We start from the raw sequence: 18,322 nt of genomic DNA, 5'->3' as shown, positions 1-18,322 counted from the left end.
ATTTGCAGTATTTGTTTAAAATTTAAAACCCTATTAGAAAAGCCCCCAAAATTATCCCTTTCTTTTCCTAATGCTATCCTTTTGCACAAACAGTATCATTACTAGTAATGCCACCTACAACACTCATGTTGGTATAATTTCCTCTGCTTTTATTCCCTTATTGGTAGATTTGAATGAATAATTTCACACACACATGAAGCACGCACATTCGTGCAAGTCACTTGCATTTGGATAATGTATTATTTGGACCATTTGTCTAAAACTATTGACCATATTAGTTGTTTTATAAAACTATTGATACTTTTAGATTGTTTTTAAAATATTTTTACATTGTTTATGAAAGATGGTGGTCATAATTGTTCTTCTTCCACTAGTCTCCAAGCACCACCTCTTTCTCTTCTTTCTCTTTCCATTCTTCTCCTCTCTCCCCATTTATGTCACTTGCAACCTCTCTCCTTTCTCCTCCCTCTTCTTCTACTCTCTCTCTCTCTCTCATTACCTATGATCCTTCTCTTCCTTCTCTTTCATTTTTCTCTCCACTTCACTACCACTTCTCCCTTACCCCCTTCATTTCCCGTCTTCTCCACTAGTCACCACCTCTTTTCCTTCTCTTCCTCATTTTTCTCCCATTCTCCTTCCTTTCTCTCATTTTTTCTCGCATCCCCTTCTCCTCTCTCTTTCTCTCTCTATCTCTCTTCTCTTTCCTTGTCACCTATTGTCCTTAACTATTCTGAACCACATTTGATTTAAAATGGGCAATTTTAGTTGAAAGAATTATATTATGAAATCTAGAGATAGTCACTCAAAACATCACATGAAATTTAGGAAGTAGCAAATCATCAGCTATTCTCACATTCATTGACCTACCACTGCTACTTCTTTCTTATTAGCAGCCAACAATGCCTCCAATGTTTTTTTTTTTGCAAATCGTCAACGTATCTGCCCACAATTGTAGTAATAATAACAATCCAAATATACTCCAAATTATAGTCATGATCTTCCTTTTAGAACTACTATTTCAACTTTATCAGCTAACGCCACTCAAAAAAAAGAATCCCCAAAAGCACCAAGTTGGGGGTCCAATTGCAATAACAACGTCAAACTATTAAAATTTTGAATTTTAACAACTAGTTTTGTTATCACAATCAGCTGAAGCCCTCATATTATAATTGATGATGGAATATTTAATTATAGGTATGTATATTGCAAAAAAAAAAAGGGTATGGGTATGTATACTAAGTTAAAATAGGTTTTGGATAATCTGTAGGAAGTTAGTTGATCTTAAAGAAGCCAAATAATAAAGTGATCTAAGGAATAATAATAATTTAGAAAAAGTGTGACGGGTTTTAATTAACATAAATTGAACTTGGAGGACTCAATGTGTTTCGCGATAAGGCTGAAGGACTCTTTTTGTCATTTACCCTTGAAATATTCCTGTATGTAAATATTAGGACGAAATCAATGAAAAGCAACAAGCATAATTGTTAGGATATAACAATCTGGATCATAACTAGGATCTAAATTTGGCATTAATTTATCAAGATTGATAGGATCGTGAACCAAGTCATAGAATCCTAAGATCCTGATACAATCCTACTTTTTCAAAAAATTAGGTAACAATTTTAGATTGACCATATCTTTGTGTAGAAAACTCGAAATTAAGTGTCATTTATTGCATTGCAAACCAGATTTAGAGGCTTTAAATCCATGTAAATAAATCACCCGAATTCCAAACCTACAAGATTGATGAATCTTTAAATTTGATTCATATGTTTCACTAGAGTGAAGAGATAATTTTTACTATAGGTTATCACTTCAGGACAGTGCTTGTTGTCTTTATTTTGATAAATTAATATGGTTTAGAGTTTTTAGAAATGAATTAACTACTTTTGCTATGTCTAACTGGATAAGTAGTAGATTATAAATTTGAACACAAAATACATGTTTTTAGCATAAATTTCTATTCTCAAGATTTTCTTTTATGATTTGTTTATCGTGTACCGATTTTTCAATTAGTTAAAATATATCTAAAACATTTCATCATAAATGTAATATTTAATTTTCCTATTATATAAAAAATGATGTAACAATCGATCAATAAATCATAGTTAACAAAATTTATGGTGCTTAACTATTTTATTAATAAATAGATAGATGATTTATATACATATAAAGTCAACTTTGCTATGCATATTATACTGTAATTAAATTTGGATTTACAACAAAAAAACAACAAGTTGTTTAGTTTAATCAAAATACGTTTTGAATATATTACACGTAGTTCTGAATTTCTATGTAATTTCTAAACTACCCCAAATACTTTATATAGCACAATTTTAACCTTAATCAATAATGTCATTATATTGATTGCACATGAAATACATTATTTGTTACTATATATATGAATTGCAAACTTAAAAATCATAAATATAATAATAGGGATAATTTCATAAATCTCCCTTGAGGTTTTTCCTAATCACACCTAGCATTCCTAAAGTTTCTAAAATCACACTTGGCACCATTAGAATGACAACTTTTGTAACATATCAACCCCTTTCGGTAAAAATAGTATTTAAAAATGTATTTAGGAGAGAGACTATAATATTCTTCCACATTTGCTCTTTTGCAAGTTGATTTTTGAAAACTAGAAGATGAAAATAAATACAAGTTGATTCTTTTCCAGCCCTTTTCATATTTCTTATTCAGGAAAAGGCAAGAAGAAAGGAAAAAACATTTATGTCTGATTATGTAAAAATAAAGTAGGAAAAATGCCATAAAATTTGGGCAAATTTTGGGCGTTGTTATTCTTGCACACGCAACCAATAGGTTTTGAGAAACTTAGACAATCTAAACATAAAAAAATCTATCTTTTTTAACTACAATTTTATCTTTTTATCTAGTTTAATCAATAAGAGGTGAGAGGAAAATAGGTTAAAATTGTTCATTTAGTGAAGAAAAAGGTTGGGATGCAGTTGAAATCATGAAAAAATATATGTTAAAAAGGTAATTGAAAAAATAAAAAATATATTAGAATTTGTAAAACAAATTATTTTTTCTCAAATCATCACAATCAAATCATCGCAATCCAAACATAGGATTCCGATTTTGAAAAGCTTGATAAGGAGTTTAAAAATATGTACAAACAAAAGGGAATGGATCTCAGCAACAATTTTTCTTAAAAACTTGGCAAACAAATTTGGATAGAGAATTATTAGCCAAAATTTATTTGCTTACATCATCGTTACAATTTCCAACATACCTTTTTATCTTCCCAATTACCTTTTTATTTCACATACATCACATCACAAAAAGTGCTACAGTAAAAATATCTCAAATAATTTACAATCCAAACAGAGCCAAAAGGGGATGAAACATTACATCACGACAGAAACATAAAAAAAAAAGGAAAAGAAATAGATTGAATTAAATGACAACAATACCCCTAAGACATCTGCCTGAGTAAAAAGACGAAAGTACCCATCTTCAGAAAGAAGCCTATAGATTTAGGGTTTCAGCCCAAACCCTCCAGTCTTCTTATAGAAAGCGTAAGAGAGAGGCGCCTTCAGACCCCCCGCCGCCGCCTGGTTTACAGCACTAGTGGGAGGAGCACCGCCACCGCCGCTGTCAACATGGGTTAGCTAATTGAAATCTCCATTTATCGCTTTCTTTGTCTGATTCCTGTGAAGTTTATAGCGATAAATTTATGGGTAATACTGGAAACAGGTATTTCACGTGATTCTATGCACAAGAGACGTGCCACTGGTGGCAAGAAGAAGGCCTGGAGGAAGAAGAGAAAGTAAGATTATGATTGCATTTCAAGGATTTGGATTAAAATTATTTTTTCTATTTTAACTCTTCATTTTTTTTCTTTTTTATTGCTGTGAGATTTCTGTAAAGGAGAGGTTTTTTTTCTGTTTCTGTTTCTTTTTTGTTCTTTTGCTGGGGATCGATCTGTTTGTTATTTTATTTTAAAGAATTTATGGTGAAAACATTTGTGCAAAAGAAAAAGTGATGACTTTATGGAAAAGCATATTATTAATACAGGGGATTGGAAATGATGACGAATTTTGGATACTTTTAATTAGTTGTGGAGTTGTAGTTTTGCATAAAGATTTTACGAGATGGATTGGGAAGTAGTTATTTTCATTAAATTTCTGTTTAGAAATACCAATCTGATTGAGACTTTCATTTGTTAACAGATGATTTAGTTTCATTGCCCATAGACTTTCAGTTGGAGTATGAATTGTTATCGCAGTGGTTTTCATGTATATTAGCTTGCAAGGTGGATCTCTTTTTTTTTTTTTCAAAGTAGTAATTGACTGAGGTGAGATTTCATATGGTGTTGAATGCAAAAGGAATGCAAAACCATCGGGAAATGTTTATCAAATTTTGGAAGTTATACACCAATAGCTATTTTTATTTTGATTTTTTTTTTCTAATTGGGGTGATTGTAATCTATTCAATGGATAGGTGAATAGAATGACAAAAAGGTGCACTTCAAGGATAAAGCAGAATAATGTCGAACTGGTTCACTCATAAAATAAAAAACGTAGTTTTGTTTCAAAAGGAGAGTGACACATCGAAATTTCTAAGTTGCAGATTGATATGAGGTAAATGAACTACAAATTGTATTTACTAGTGTACAAGTATAGCTGGTTGCATGCAATGAGACCATCTTGTGAGATTTCATGTCAAATGAATTCTTTGTGGGTGATATATAGGTCTTGAGATTTTATCCTACAAAATTTATTCCCATTTACCTTTGAAATTTAATAGGTATGAGCTTGGTCGTCAAGCTGCAAATACTAAACTGTCAAGCGACAAGACAGTGAGGAGAATCCGAGTGAGAGGGGGCAATGTCAAGTGGAGGGCTCTCAGATTGGATACTGGAAACTATTCTTGGGGAAGTGAAGCTGTCACCCGCAAAACTCGTATCCTTGATGTCGTCTACAATGCCTCTAACAATGAACTTGTGAGAACTCAAACCCTAGTGAAAAGTGCCATTGTTCAGGTGGATGCTGCCCCATTCAAGCAATGGTACCTTCAGCACTATGGTGTTGATATTGGCAGGAAGAAGAAGGCAGTGGTTGTGAAGAAGGAAGGAGAGGTATTATCTGTTGTCCTTTTGTTTTGCAGCCAAGTAGTTGATATTTGATTCCACCTGGTTGCGGCTACCACAACTTAATCCAAAACAAACCACTATAATATCAAACATTGCCACATGCTCTATCTTTATGCTGCTAAGTCTGACGAGAGCTTCTGAAGGTTTAGTCTGACCCAGAATAGCTATTTTTTCTGCATTGGATTGTTGACTTGCTTTGTTAGATTGTTTGACATAATTGCTTCACAACCCTCATCGAATCTTTTATCCCTACGATTTATGTTATGCCCTAGTTGCATTATATGGTTGAATAGATTATGTCATAGATGCTGATACGATATTTTAGTCCTGGTTGGCCTGGACATAGATGGAAAAGATACTGACATGGCTATTATTACCATGCTAGGAATTCATGGTCTGTGAGGTAGTTACTGGCTGATCTATGATTGCATAATTTTCTTTTTCTTTCCCTCAGTGTGTAGTATGCTTGTTGTTCTGCAACTCGTGGTCAGTGCTGTTCCTTGCTGGTTCATATGCTTCTCCCTCCCCTTTTCATGGGAATCCGTACTTGTGTATTTGGGGAATTAACATCATATCAAAGGTTTTTTAATGTGGTTAGATGAGAGTTGTGTCTTGCCTATGATTGATAACAAAGTGAGACACAATGACTTGTACGTGTAATAGAGTTTTGTTAGTGTGATTTTCTCTATTCTTCTTTTTAATGTTTGTGGTGGATGAGCAGGAAGGTGAAGGTGCTGCAGCAACTGAGGAAACCAAGAAAAGTAACCATGTTCTCAGGAAGATTGAGAAGCGCCAGAAAGAGCGTAAGCTTGATGCCCACATTGAAGAACAATTTGGATCTGGTAGGTTGTTGGCTTGCATTTCTTCCCGACCGGGTCAGTGTGGAAGAGCGGATGGGTTAGTATTATCTGGCATTGTGTAACTTGTGGGACTTTATATATTGTCTGCGTTATCTTATTCTTTGAACTTCCTCCGCAGATATATCTTGGAAGGAAAGGAACTGGAATTTTATATGAAGAAGATCCAGAGGAAGAAGGGTAAGAGTACTGGTACTGCCTAAGCTGCTGATACTCCTGAGCTCTTTGCTGTATCAGATGCAGTAGTAGCTTTAGACGCTTTTGATGGCATCATTCACTTGCTTTCTCTTCCAGTACTTGTGCGCCATATGTAACCAAATATTGAACTGAAAAGTTTTGATATTTACTGGCTAGAACCTAGACTATGTGTACTGAAGTTGCGATTTGCTGTTAAATTTTTGTTGAGGGTACATGGTTCTGCAAAATCTCATGCACAATAATCTAGTTTTTTTTTTTGTCACAACGATAGAATTTGTATAACCTAATCTAATATAATCTAAGGGGAAGGAGAGGGGGTCTCGATGTGAGTAGAGATTTCATCGAAGAAAGCCAATTAAGGCTGCCACATGAAGTGGCATTTAGTGCCAAAGGCCTAGTATTAGTTTGTTGAATCTTTTACTTTTGGCTAACGAGCTGTCAACTCTTGAGCTTATAGAAATCAGTACGTTCTCGTGTCACGCGTGTTAGAAGCTATTCGTTTTTGAGTTTTGGAACATATAATGCATGGAGGGCTGTTGAAGGACGGGGTGGACGATATTTATCTATTTCTAGATGCCAGTTATGTAATACAACATTTTGGCATATAACAATTTAGGTCCCTTCTCTAGGAAAAAGAAAAGTGAGACTTGACAGGATTTAGTTCTTCATGTGGGCTATTGTTTCTTGGTCCTGTTTGCTTAAATAATTCATAATTGCCAGAGGATGTACTTCTGGTTATCATCCTAGAGATTGTTCGGGTTGCAATTATTCTGAGTGGTGTGGTTTATTAATAGTATAAGAGTGCATTATTGCAATTAAAATTGCAATTAGGAATAACCATCTTTTGGAAATGATTTTTCTATTTCCTGTTCGATTTTCTTGTCTTTGTGGTTTAGACTTCCAGATGTAAGGAAATATGATACTGCTCTTAACTCCAGCTTTGAAGTAATTTTCTTGAGGTCTAATGAAAGTGCACAATTTCCAGAAAGGTCAGGCTCCAACATATGGCTTCGAGTTTGTTGAAATAGGATTTATCCCATCCAAATCTCACGCGTTGTGGGCATTTGACAGATATTAGTATACATTATTGAAAAAATTGTAAATAGAAAGTAAAATAAGAGATACAACTTTGGATTATAATTAAATTGTGAACTATTGTTATATTGGATTATAATTGTGAACTTTGGATTAAATAGAGAGTAAAAATTGGACTATTGGCATAAATTATGAACTCAGGCATTCGGGACTATAATTAATTGAATTTCAAATCTAAACTATGCTGGAAATTAACACAGTAGAACCAAGTGTTCTGTTTCATCACGCAATTACGATCGCAAAGCCCAATTTTGTTCTTTTGTTTTTTCAAACCAAAAGCAAGGCAGGGAAAGCGGGTTAAATTGGCTGCAAACGAATCAAGTCGCTTTTGAGTACTTGTGAGCCGACTCAGTTAAAATTCGACTGAAGTTCGGTCAACATTGAGCTTAAGTCGAGTTCAAATATAGAAAAATTCAACTTGTTAATTCGTGAATCGATTCAATTATGTGTGTGTATATATATTTAGTGAAATTATGTATATATTTCTAATATTTTATTATTTATTAAGAAAAAATTACTATTTTATTCATTTTTTTAAAAAATAAAATTTTTAAACATAAGTTCGTGCACGACAAGGTTTATGTTGAGAATTCATCGAAGTTGAGTTTGGTAAAATTGAGTCAAAGTTTGACTCAATTAAGTCAAAACTCGATTCGATTCAATTCATTTACCGTCATGGTCAGGATGTAATGTTTAAAAGGGAAGTACGCGCTTTCTTTTGCGTTAAGGATTTGCATTCCCGCAATGTGAAGTTCTGAATGTTATGTTGCCATCTGTTATTGACTTGGTCAAATTGTTTAGCATTCCAATTTCCAAGTTATTGGGTAATTGAATTCCTTTTTTTTTTTTTTTTTGTCATCTTGCAAGTCAAAAAACACTGCTATGGTCTAATAGAGCAGATTTTCTTGTGCTCTCAAATTATTGTTATGACTTTAGTGCTTCTTGAGGTTTAAGTCTTCCTCTTTACCTGAAGATGAGATGGTGAAATTTTCTTGGCACGTTTGCATTCAGAAAATTTGTAGAACCATCAATAACCAGCAAAGAAGGATGACAAGCATTTTGGTCCAAATTCTCTCTCTTGTCCTCTCGTTATTGCCTATGGTAACTAGCCTTCAATACCATGCAACTACTGGATGCATCCCAGTTGAAAGGGAAGCAATCATCACTTTTAAAGAAGCTCTAATAGATCCTTCAAATCGGCTTGCATCCTGGACTGGTGAAGACTGCTGTGCATGGCCTGGTGTAACCTGCAACAACAAAACAGGTAATGTAGCAAGGCTTGACCTTAGAAATGGGGAGTGTTATGAAGAAGGTGAAACTGCTATCCTCACTGAAAATTCTTCGTGCTTGGGTGGTAAGATTAGTCCTTCTTTGCTTAAGTTGCAGCATTTAAACTACTTGGACTTGAGCATGAATAATTTCCAGGGGAGCCTTATTCCAGAATTTTTAGGCTCGTTTGAGGAATTGAGTTACCTCAATCTCTCTTATGCATCTTTTGAGGGACTAGTTCCTTCCCATCTTGGAAACCTGTCAAACCTGCAGTATCTTGATTTGTATGATCTGAGAGCACTTGTTTCTGATTTGCACTGGCTCCAAGGTCTTTCTTCTTTGAAACACCTCAACATGGGATATGTCAACCTTAGTTTGGCATCTGATCACTGGCTTCAAGCTGTTAACATGCTTCCTTGTCTTTCAGAATTGAGACTAGAATCCTGTGAGCTTCGCAACATTCCCCAAACTCTATCCACTTTGAATTTCACTTCCCTGTCTGTCCTGAACCTGTACTTCAATGACATAGACTCCACCATACCTCAGTGGTTCTCTAATCTCACTACCTTTTCTGAGATTGATCTATCATACAACAACGTTGAAGGCCATATAAGCAAACTATTTGCTGGCCTATCTCCCAGCAATGGTAGCTTAGAGGCACTCTATTTACATTATAATGAACTAAGTGGACAGCTACCAGATCATTTACAAATCTTCAAGGAACTAAGGTACTTTTACCTTTCAAACAACTTGATCTCAGGCTCTATTCCAGCATCAATAGGAAGTTTGAGGAGCTTGGAGGTATTAGACCTCAGTTACAATCCGATAAATGGTTCGATTTCAGAAAGCATTGGAGAGTTAACAGGATTAAAGCACTTGTATCTCTTTCAGGATTCCAGAGAAGGTTCTCTATCCCAGAAACATTTTCACAGGCTAAATAATTTGGAAACTCTGGCTCTATCATCTTCAAGCAAACAGCTTTTCTTAAATGTGAGCAACGACTGGATTCCTCCTTTCAATCTAAAATTCATGAGAATCACCAATTACCAAATTGGTGATAGATTCCCAACTTGGCTGAAGACTCAAAAGCAACTGTCCACACTCTATCTTCAAGGGGTAGGCCTCTCAGAAACTGTACCGAATTGGTTTTGGGAATTAACCCCTCAAATAATCAGGTTAGATATCTCTGATAACCGGATAGCTGGAGTGCTCCCGAAATCACTGGAATTTCCAAGGGGTGCATGGGTGGACTTCAGCTCAAATCGGTTCGAAGGCCCTCTTCCTTTATGGAGCAATGTGTCATATCTGAGTTTGGCCAACAATTCGATATCAGGATCGATCCCGGAGAACATTGGTGAACAAATGCCATACATGACTTACCTTAATCTGTCAGGTAACTTTATGAATGGTGAGATACCCTTCTCCATGGGGAAGATGAAGTATTTGACTGAGCTGTATTTGTCAAACAACAAATTTTCTGGAGAAATCCATGATAACTGGGGGAACTCACAAGCTCTCTTAATTATTGATCTGTCAATGAATAACCTTTCAGGCAATCTTCCTAGTTCAATGTTTTTACCAACTTACATTCTCTGGTTGAAATTGAATGGGAACAATCTTTCCGGAGAACTCCCATTCGGAACAACAATAAACTCTACATACTTGAGTCTGCTTGATCTTGGAGACAATAGATTTTCCGGGAAAATACCAAGATGGATTGGAGAAAGGCTAACCTCACTCACAGTGCTAAGGTTGCGAAACAATAAGTTCATAGGCAGCATACCTCAGGAGTTGTGCAGTCTTCAGATGCTACATGTCTTGGACTTTGCAGACAATGATCTATCAGGACATCTTCCTATCTGTTTGGGCAATTTGAGTGGCTTCCATGATGTGATGTTGTACCACAAAGTACCACCAGATGTACCTTATGCATTTATACCTCAAGTAGAATTGGTTGTGAAAGGGAGAGAAATGGCGTACACAAAAACACTTAAGCTTGTGAACATTATTGATCTTTCAAGCAATCATTTGCAAGGAGACATTCCAGAAGAGGTAAGCAATCTCTTAGCTCTGGGAACCTTAAATTTATCTAGAAACCAGTTCACAGGGAAGATACCGAAAAAGATTGGCAGTTTAGGCCTGTTGGAAACTTTTGACCTCTCATGGAACTCTCTCTCTGGTAGTATTCCTCCTGCCATGTCTCACATGACCTCATTAAACTTTTTGAATTTGTCTCATAACAACTTATCTGGACCAATTCCATCAACCAACCAGTTCCTTACATTTCAAGATCCCTCTATTTATGGTGGTAATCCTGGACTTTGTGGGGAACCATTGCCTACAAAATGCCAGATCCTCACTGGCCAAAACAGCAATGGGAAAGGACAGATTGATGATGACAAGAACGAAAAAATGCATGAAAAATTTTGGCTCTTCTTTTTAACAGGATTGGGATATGCATTGGGATTTTGTGGAAGTTTGGTGATGACAACTTTCTGGAGACAATGCCTGCTTAAAGTTCTAGGATAAACTATAGCAGTTTGAGGCTTCAGTTGTTCTGTCAGAGTTTCTTGTGTTAGTGTTGTATTGAGGCAATCTATCTGATAAGAGAAGATTTAACAGATTAGAATCTTATAGTACAAGTACTTTTTTGCTCTGAGCACCATAATAGTACATCTATAATGTTTGTAAAACTGGTTGTATTTATTACAGTTAAAAGCATAGTTCTACAAGTCTGAGCTTGTCATTCTGCTCCCTGTTTAGCAGGGAGGCATAGTGTCCCATTTTGTTACACATCGTCCTTTCAGATTCATCTGATATTTTACAGAAATTGTTTTCAAGCTTACAACAGTAACCTTATGGCCTTACAGAAAGCATTCAATTGTATGACCTTACAAACAAGCATTACTAGATATTTCAGCTAAACCTGAGATTATGCTCCTTGTTATGATGTTTTGCTCTTGACAGGGGCATTTAGCCGGGTAGAAATGCTCCTAAGGCCTGCCTTTACTGCAGTTATCATAGCAGACCAGCAATCCCTTGTTTTTGCGCTGACGCTGGATACTGCCCTTAAATGTACTGCCCCTTTATGGAACAAAGTTTTATCTTAAGTCAATATAGGCATTGAAGAAATTGGCAATCAAATACATTTTACACATGCATTTCAATATACAGAAGGATACAATATATGACATATGTTGAAGCACCATCGTTATAGGTGCTTTTTATCTTGCTGCTTCATAGTCATTATAGTTTTTCAGTGAACTAAACAAAAGTGGTAAGTTTCAGAGGTGCTGTGAAGATAGAATATGCTGGAGAGAGAGAGAGAGAGAGAGATTTGCCATGGTCACTTGATTAAGCATATCAAACATGCTTCGACACGAATGATATACCAATTTTCTAGTACAAGGGACTCACTCGACACCTCAGAGACAGACAACTCTTTTTATTACTCTCTATGATGACACAAGGTATGCTATATCTAAGTACAGACTCGATGCTTGCACATTTTAGAGAAGAGAACAAAAGAGAAGATATTACTAGAGATGAACTTTTAGGCCTTACTATCAATGGCCATTGGCATTGCCTCTTTTTTTTCTGCACTCTGCATTTCAACAACGCATTCATTAGATTAGCAACAAGTAGTTAGAACATGATTAGTTTACCACTATAAGATTACATTCTGACGAATTAAAAGAAAACCTTATCAGTAACTCAATGACTTACACTAGAATTTTGTTGCTCCAGTTTACTCATCTTGGCAAATATACTACCATAGAACTGTGCATCCTTCCGGTTGTATTCCTTCACTTTGTCCTTCAGGATTTTGTACTCCATTTTTACATCCCTGGCCATCCACGTTCCCAATCATGCAAGGCATTAGAAACAAATAGTAAAACACAGAACATAAAACATGCTTTTAAGCTGATCATAACTACATGTATTTTCTTGCCATTTTGCTTCCTTCTGTATCTACCGATATTTTAGGCTAATCTCAGATATATATGCCATGAAAGAATAACATACTGGTTCAAGTTTGACATATAGTATATAAATCATATTTAGATCAAAGAAAATGAATTTTTTACAAAAATGTTCATTTTAATACATTACAACAGATCTGTGGAACTCATACCTATTATCTGGATCAATTTCAAGAGCTTTCTTTATGTCCTGTTCTGCCAATTCTAGTTCAACAAGTTGGATGTATGCTTGGGCCCTTCTATAAAGTGCTTTGACGTTCCTGCTATCAATATCCAAGACCTTTGTGCACAATTTCACTGCCTCTTTATAGTCTTTTAGTTTCAGTTTACAAGCTGCATTGTTCAAATTGCAACTGATCTTGAGCAATTTAGCCTGTTGCTTCTCCTCATCGCTGAAAGATGAGTCATATTCTACGAAGCCCACACCCTGAGCACAATAAAAGAAGCCTTTTAAGGACATTTGAAATAAAAATCATGGACAGGAGATTTGAATTTTTTTGCAGAAGTGTGCAGCACCTTCTCATATCTCTTAGAGGCTCTCGCATATTTTCCTGCCTTGAACCATACGTTCCCTTCCTCCTTTTTCTTCCCAGCAGCCTCAATTTTCTCTTGGGCATTCATGTCCCAAGATTCCTTCTCCTATGGTAAGTAGTAAATGTAACAATAGTCAAAACCTCATCCAGATGCTTGAAAGGCAAACATCTTTGTGTGCAGAGAAAAGTGCTCACTCACGTTGACAAAGGAGACCATCTCAATCTCATAGTATAGGGTTGAATCTGCAGGAACAACAGCCAGCTCTTGTTGTGACTCAGATGGACCAAAAGCATATTCGGGTTGAACAATTACAAGAGCCATTTCACCCTTTTTCATTGTTTTTACAGCTCTATCAAGTCCTTCAATGACTTGTTCTGCAGACAGACAGCAAAAGGTAAGTTCAACACAACTGAACAAGTAGAAAAGGATACAATACATGGCCACATATTGTTTGCTGATAAGAGTGAAAAATAGTAAAATAGTACCGTATGAAATATTAAAGGCAGCTAGAGCCTTATAAGTTGTAGGTTGCATTAGGTGAATGACCAATTACCTTCATCTACCTTGAACTCAAATTCTTCTCCATCATGTCCCTTTTTTACAAAAACAGTTCCGTCCTGCAGCTTTCCAGTCAATTTCACTGCCAAACACTAAAAGATAATTTAGAATGAAAATTCCAATGGTGGATCACTGCAAAGAGTTTACATTTTTGCTCTGCAGTTTACCTTTCACAACTGTGCCATCATTTGGGCGCTCATATCCTTCTCCCTCCTCCAGGATCTTCTTCAACACTTTTTTGTCATTGGTAACATCGGACACAGTTTTCCATGAAACCAATTCAAGATTAATTTGAAGTGAAGCATTCGGTGGAACACTAATTTCATCACCAACTTGAGGCCTTCCCTTCTCTCCAAACGCATCTGCAATAACCAACAGTCAGCAACCCAAAGGACAAATTGCAAGCCAATCTAGGATGCAGAAAGCTAACTTACATTGTGAATTGACAGTTAAGAGAGCTTTTTCACCCTTCTTCATTGTTTTAACAGCTTTTGCTAAAGCAGGACAGAAGAAACCTGCAAGCAGATCAAACTTTTACAAGCGTCCCTGGAAAACTGGAGAAGGAAGAAGGTTAATGAGGACAACATATTACCATCTTTCACAGTGAACTCAACTCCATCCGATTTGGAAATAAGAGTTCCATCCTCAAGTAGTGCCTCATATTTGACTGCAAGAGAAGGAGAACATTTAGCAAATTTAACAACCCAAGGTCATCCAATGAAAGCCATGAAAACAATTATAACAGAAATGATAGATGATTGACGCACCAAAAACTTCATCAAGATCTTTAGGATTCTGCCAACCCTCTCCTTCAACAAGTACTTTCTTGAATATTCCACCATCTTTGCATATATCTTTCACACTAGTCCAAGAAAGCAACTCAACTTCAAACTGCAGAGTGGCATTAGGAGGTATTGTTGGAGGTGATCCAGACTCCCCATAGGCCAACTCAGGAGGGATGGTGAAGAGGGCCTTCTCACCCTTTTTCATTGTCTTAATACCCTCATCCCAACCTTTGATAACTTGTCCTGCATTAGGTAAAAATCAAAATGCCACAATCAAATAGAAGCCTTTTCAATTATAGACCTACTCCAGATGTTTATTAACAACATATTTGCTGGCAGGCTGGTAATTGCCTAAAATGTAAGAGTGTTCTTTTATCTTCTTGTACTGTCCAATAATCCAAACTGGACAAACTAAGACCTGATTAAAACAGGGCAAATTGCATTGTCAGCAGGGATGAAAAGACTAAACAACTGTCATATTAAACTTCAAATTACTATTGATCCTTGAACTTCAACCGAACTTAGCTAGTCTTTACCTTGGCCAAGCTTCAACTTGAATGGAGTTCCCCTGTCACGGCTCGAATCAAATTGAGTTCCATCAAGCAGAGTGCCCACATAATGCACTGCACAATCAACATCAAACCATCAAAAAAAAAAAAAACATTATCAGCATGATACAGTGGATGAAACTCCCTCAAATCAAAAAATCATTTCATTCATCAAATAGCCAACACCTAACTGAGAACAAGAAGTAATGCCCATTTCGTCAAAAGCAATACCAAACTGTTGATTGAGGTTCCTCACACTTAATAAAATTATCTTAATTTCTAAGCAGTTTACATGACAAACTCTTCAATTCATTCAAACTTTAAGAAGAACCCTTTTCCAGAAACGGTCCAAATAACCCCAATTGGGGTCTTATACACCATAAAGATCCCAACTTTGAGAATCATGCAGCATAATCAAGCCAAAATGAAAGTCAACCCATTAACAATCTAGATAAAAATTGATTAATGGGCAGATGAATATGACTAATTTCAACTACAATAGGATTTAATGAGCCAAAACAGCTGATAACCTTACCTTCAACTTCATCCCCAGAACTGGGATTCTCCCAGCCTTCACCTTCATTAGTCAGCTTCTTTTTCAACCCATTCTTCCCAATTTCCTTCTCTTCCCCAACTTTAATTACTGGGTTGGTCTCAGGCAAGTCCAATTCCTCATCCATCCCCATCTCATCAGCAGCATTGCTAGCTGATGGAAAATCAAAATCATCATCCATTTCTTGTAAAAATGTGGTAGAAGATTTCAAATTACCAGAGTACTAGGTAGCAAGAAAATGCAAGAGACAACTGAAGGCTGAATACTTTTCCGCAGACAAAGGGTTTTGGATCTTTCAGAATTTAAATACTAGGAGTTTAATTGAGTTGGGGAGGTCTAGAGAGTTCTAGGACTGGATAAATATTAAGGGATCTATTGTTAGAGTGTGGTGAACAAGAGGGAGTCTGGAGAGTTCCGAAGACTTTGGTGCCAATGGGTAGTCATGACAGTCAATGAAAAGGATGATTCCAGATTTTGGGAGGGAATCATTAATCTTGTTAAATTCAATAATAACCCCAATAAAAAGGATTAAGGCTGATTTAATAATTCAATTTAATATTTTATTTAAACTAAATTTAATATATTTCGGCCTTAATATGTTGAGACGTATTTTGTAACAAAAAATAGAATATATTAATTAGTTAACTGGTCTGAATTGTTTAAGTAAAATTTGTTCTAAAAAAATGATAAATTGCTCACTCATGACTTAATATTAAATACGTTCAAATATTAAAATTTTAATATTTAACAATTTAATAACTTTTAGATTTTAGACTTTAGATTTCAATTTTAGCAAACGTACCTTTAATCTGATTTGTTGCAAGTTCTTTTTTTCGTTTTTGAGAGATTTGTTATAAGTTATTGTTATTCTTTCATATATTTTTTTGCCTGTTCTTTTGTACTAACTAAAAGAGCATTCTCTTTTTTTTTTTCCTTGTTCTTTGTGAATTTAATGGCCAGGTTTTCTTTTTCTCTTTTTGGCAAGACTACAGTGTATTTTTACATAAGGGGATTGATATTGGCACTTTGGATTTTCTTCATCATGTAAAAAGACATAAATACTATGGAATATCATTCAAATTAGAACTTGATAGAAATTTAGGTCATTGTAATAGACGTGAGATACAGCCTTATATTTGTCGTTCGCATAATTAAAAAAAATCAAAGAAAATGCCAATATCAAATACTGCCTTGTTTTCAAACAATATTGTTGGTATGGGAATTGTTATTTCCCGATGTCTCTTTGCATAATTATAGTAATAAAGAGAGTATGTATTTTTCAAAGATAGTAATTTTCAATTACTATTTTTTTTAGTTCTTTTGGTTCTATGAAATGGCATATATTCCCCTCTTCTTGCAAAAGACTTTTTTTTTTTTTTAAGAGGAGGAAGCCTGGCTTTCCATAAGATAAATCCAATATTTTTTTATATAAAAAGTGAATTTCATTAACGAAATTATTAAAAATGGACCAGCACGACAGAAATCCGCATGATTGGCACGATAAATGTGTACTAAAAATAACAAATTTGCAAAATTCTATCTATTGTGTTATGCTCAAGAATATGGCAATTAGACTTTGAATTTCTACCTATTGTGATTAGTCCCTATGACAAAAGACAATCACGTGAATTATAAAATTAACTAGCATGATTACTTGACCAATCTGTCTCCTAGCAAATCGAATACTAAAATATAGCACTAAAGTACATTAATTGTTTTTAAGCAATTGTGGACAGAATATATGAAAGGGAAGTTTATGTGAATAGTTGGAGAAAATGAAAGGGTAGTTACATTTTTTTTTTATGGCAACGATAACATTTCTATAATCTAATCTATCCTAATCTAGGAGTGGAGCCTGAAGAGATTATGTATAAGGGCTAATAGGTATAAGAATCTACTAGATCAAAGGGATGTTCTGACACCTCCTTTGAATTTTTTTCAAAGCATGTAAGGTTCAAACCGTGACCTACAGTCCAAAGAAGTCCCTTTTTGATAACATTTCTATAACTTAATCTATCCTAATCTTGGGGGAGGAGAGCCTAAAGAGGTTATGTATAAGGGGCTAATAGAAATAAGAACCTACTACACCAAAAGGGTGTTCTGACACTTCCTTTGAATTTTTTTTTTACTGCAAATAGAGTTCTAACCTCATACCTACAATCTAAAGAGGGACTTTAGTCCCTTTTTGGTGGCCACTGAGCAATGAAGGGATAGTTACATGCCACAACATTTTTTGAGGGAGGGAAGTGAGATAAATCAAAACTGCATTGGCTCAAATGAGGTTGATTCTTCATTCCTTTTTTTTCTTTATTTTAGTTTTAAGCCTCTTTTTCTAATAGATACTTCATTCTTTACCTGACCTTCCTTTGTTTTTGATGGGCAGGAGTGGTTAAAGAATGTAATGCAATACTAGTTTTTCATATTGAAGTTTAAAATCATGTTGGATGGGAAAGAATAGATTGCATTGCTTCTTGAAAAGAATTCAACTTTATTCTGATTGAGGAAAGGTTCCAAAAATGAAGTCATATCTTTGGAATCCATAGTTGCCTTGGGCCTTGGCTATCCCAGGAAGCTTTGCAGCAGAATTTTGTGGGACAACAGAAGTCTTGCTCTTTCTGCCAGAGTTTATTATCTGTGGAAGGCCAAGACAAGGAGGTAAATCAGAGTCTTAGCCCTGCATCTGTAAAGTTGTACAAAAATCTTGCCTTTCAGCAACAATATGACATGGGATTAAATGACGAAAATCATAGCAATTCACTTTTCCAATATCACATAATTCACCCCTATTCTTGGAATGTATATATCTAAGTTACATAAACC

The 18,322-nt window shown here is 35.4% G+C and overlaps 3 protein-coding genes across 4 annotated transcripts; 2 read left to right on the top strand and 1 right to left on the bottom strand.

Moving 5' to 3' along the window:
- Nucleotides 1-3,523: 3,523 nt before the first annotated feature.
- On the top strand, nucleotides 3,524-6,404 carry LOC113765022 (40S ribosomal protein S8-like). The gene is made up of 5 exons (XM_027309073.1): nucleotides 3,524-3,633; nucleotides 3,724-3,796; nucleotides 4,777-5,107; nucleotides 5,844-6,019; nucleotides 6,101-6,404. The coding sequence occupies exons 1-5, from the start codon at nucleotides 3,630-3,632 to the stop codon at nucleotides 6,180-6,182; spliced, it is 666 nt and encodes a 221-aa protein (XP_027164874.1). The 5' UTR covers nucleotides 3,524-3,629; the 3' UTR covers nucleotides 6,183-6,404.
- A 1,966-nt stretch (nucleotides 6,405-8,370) lies between these two features.
- On the top strand, nucleotides 8,371-11,070 carry LOC113766051 (receptor-like protein EIX2). Its single transcript, XM_027310278.1, has one exon. It carries the CDS (start codon nucleotides 8,371-8,373, stop codon nucleotides 11,068-11,070), a length of 2,700 nt encoding a protein of 899 aa, XP_027166079.1.
- A 153-nt stretch (nucleotides 11,071-11,223) lies between these two features.
- LOC113764564 (70 kDa peptidyl-prolyl isomerase-like) lies at nucleotides 11,224-15,897 on the bottom strand. 2 transcript variants are annotated; one of them, XM_027308492.1, is made up of 13 exons: nucleotides 15,485-15,897; nucleotides 14,938-15,024; nucleotides 14,384-14,644; nucleotides 14,209-14,283; nucleotides 14,051-14,131; nucleotides 13,784-13,978; nucleotides 13,612-13,698; nucleotides 13,257-13,432; nucleotides 13,041-13,163; nucleotides 12,677-12,951; nucleotides 12,268-12,388; nucleotides 12,106-12,145; nucleotides 11,224-11,625 (listed from the first exon to the last, which is right to left on the bottom strand). In XM_027308492.1, exons 1-13 carry the CDS (start codon nucleotides 15,681-15,683, stop codon nucleotides 11,486-11,488), a joined length of 1,860 nt encoding a protein of 619 aa, XP_027164293.1. In that variant the 5' UTR covers nucleotides 15,684-15,897; the 3' UTR covers nucleotides 11,224-11,485. The 2 variants fall into 2 exon arrangements, with proteins under 2 accessions (XP_027164293.1, XP_027164294.1); XM_027308493.1 differs by having other exon boundaries at nucleotides 11,537-11,625; nucleotides 12,082-12,145.
- Between the last annotated feature and the right edge of the window lie 2,425 nt (nucleotides 15,898-18,322).

The sequence above is a fragment of the Coffea eugenioides genome, chromosome 3 (genome assembly GCF_003713205.1).
Source record: "Coffea eugenioides isolate CCC68of chromosome 3, Ceug_1.0, whole genome shotgun sequence".
NCBI lineage: Eukaryota > Viridiplantae > Streptophyta > Magnoliopsida > Gentianales > Rubiaceae > Coffea > Coffea eugenioides.
Note: the sequence above shows the minus strand (reverse complement) of the source record. Positions and strands in the feature narration are given on the sequence as shown.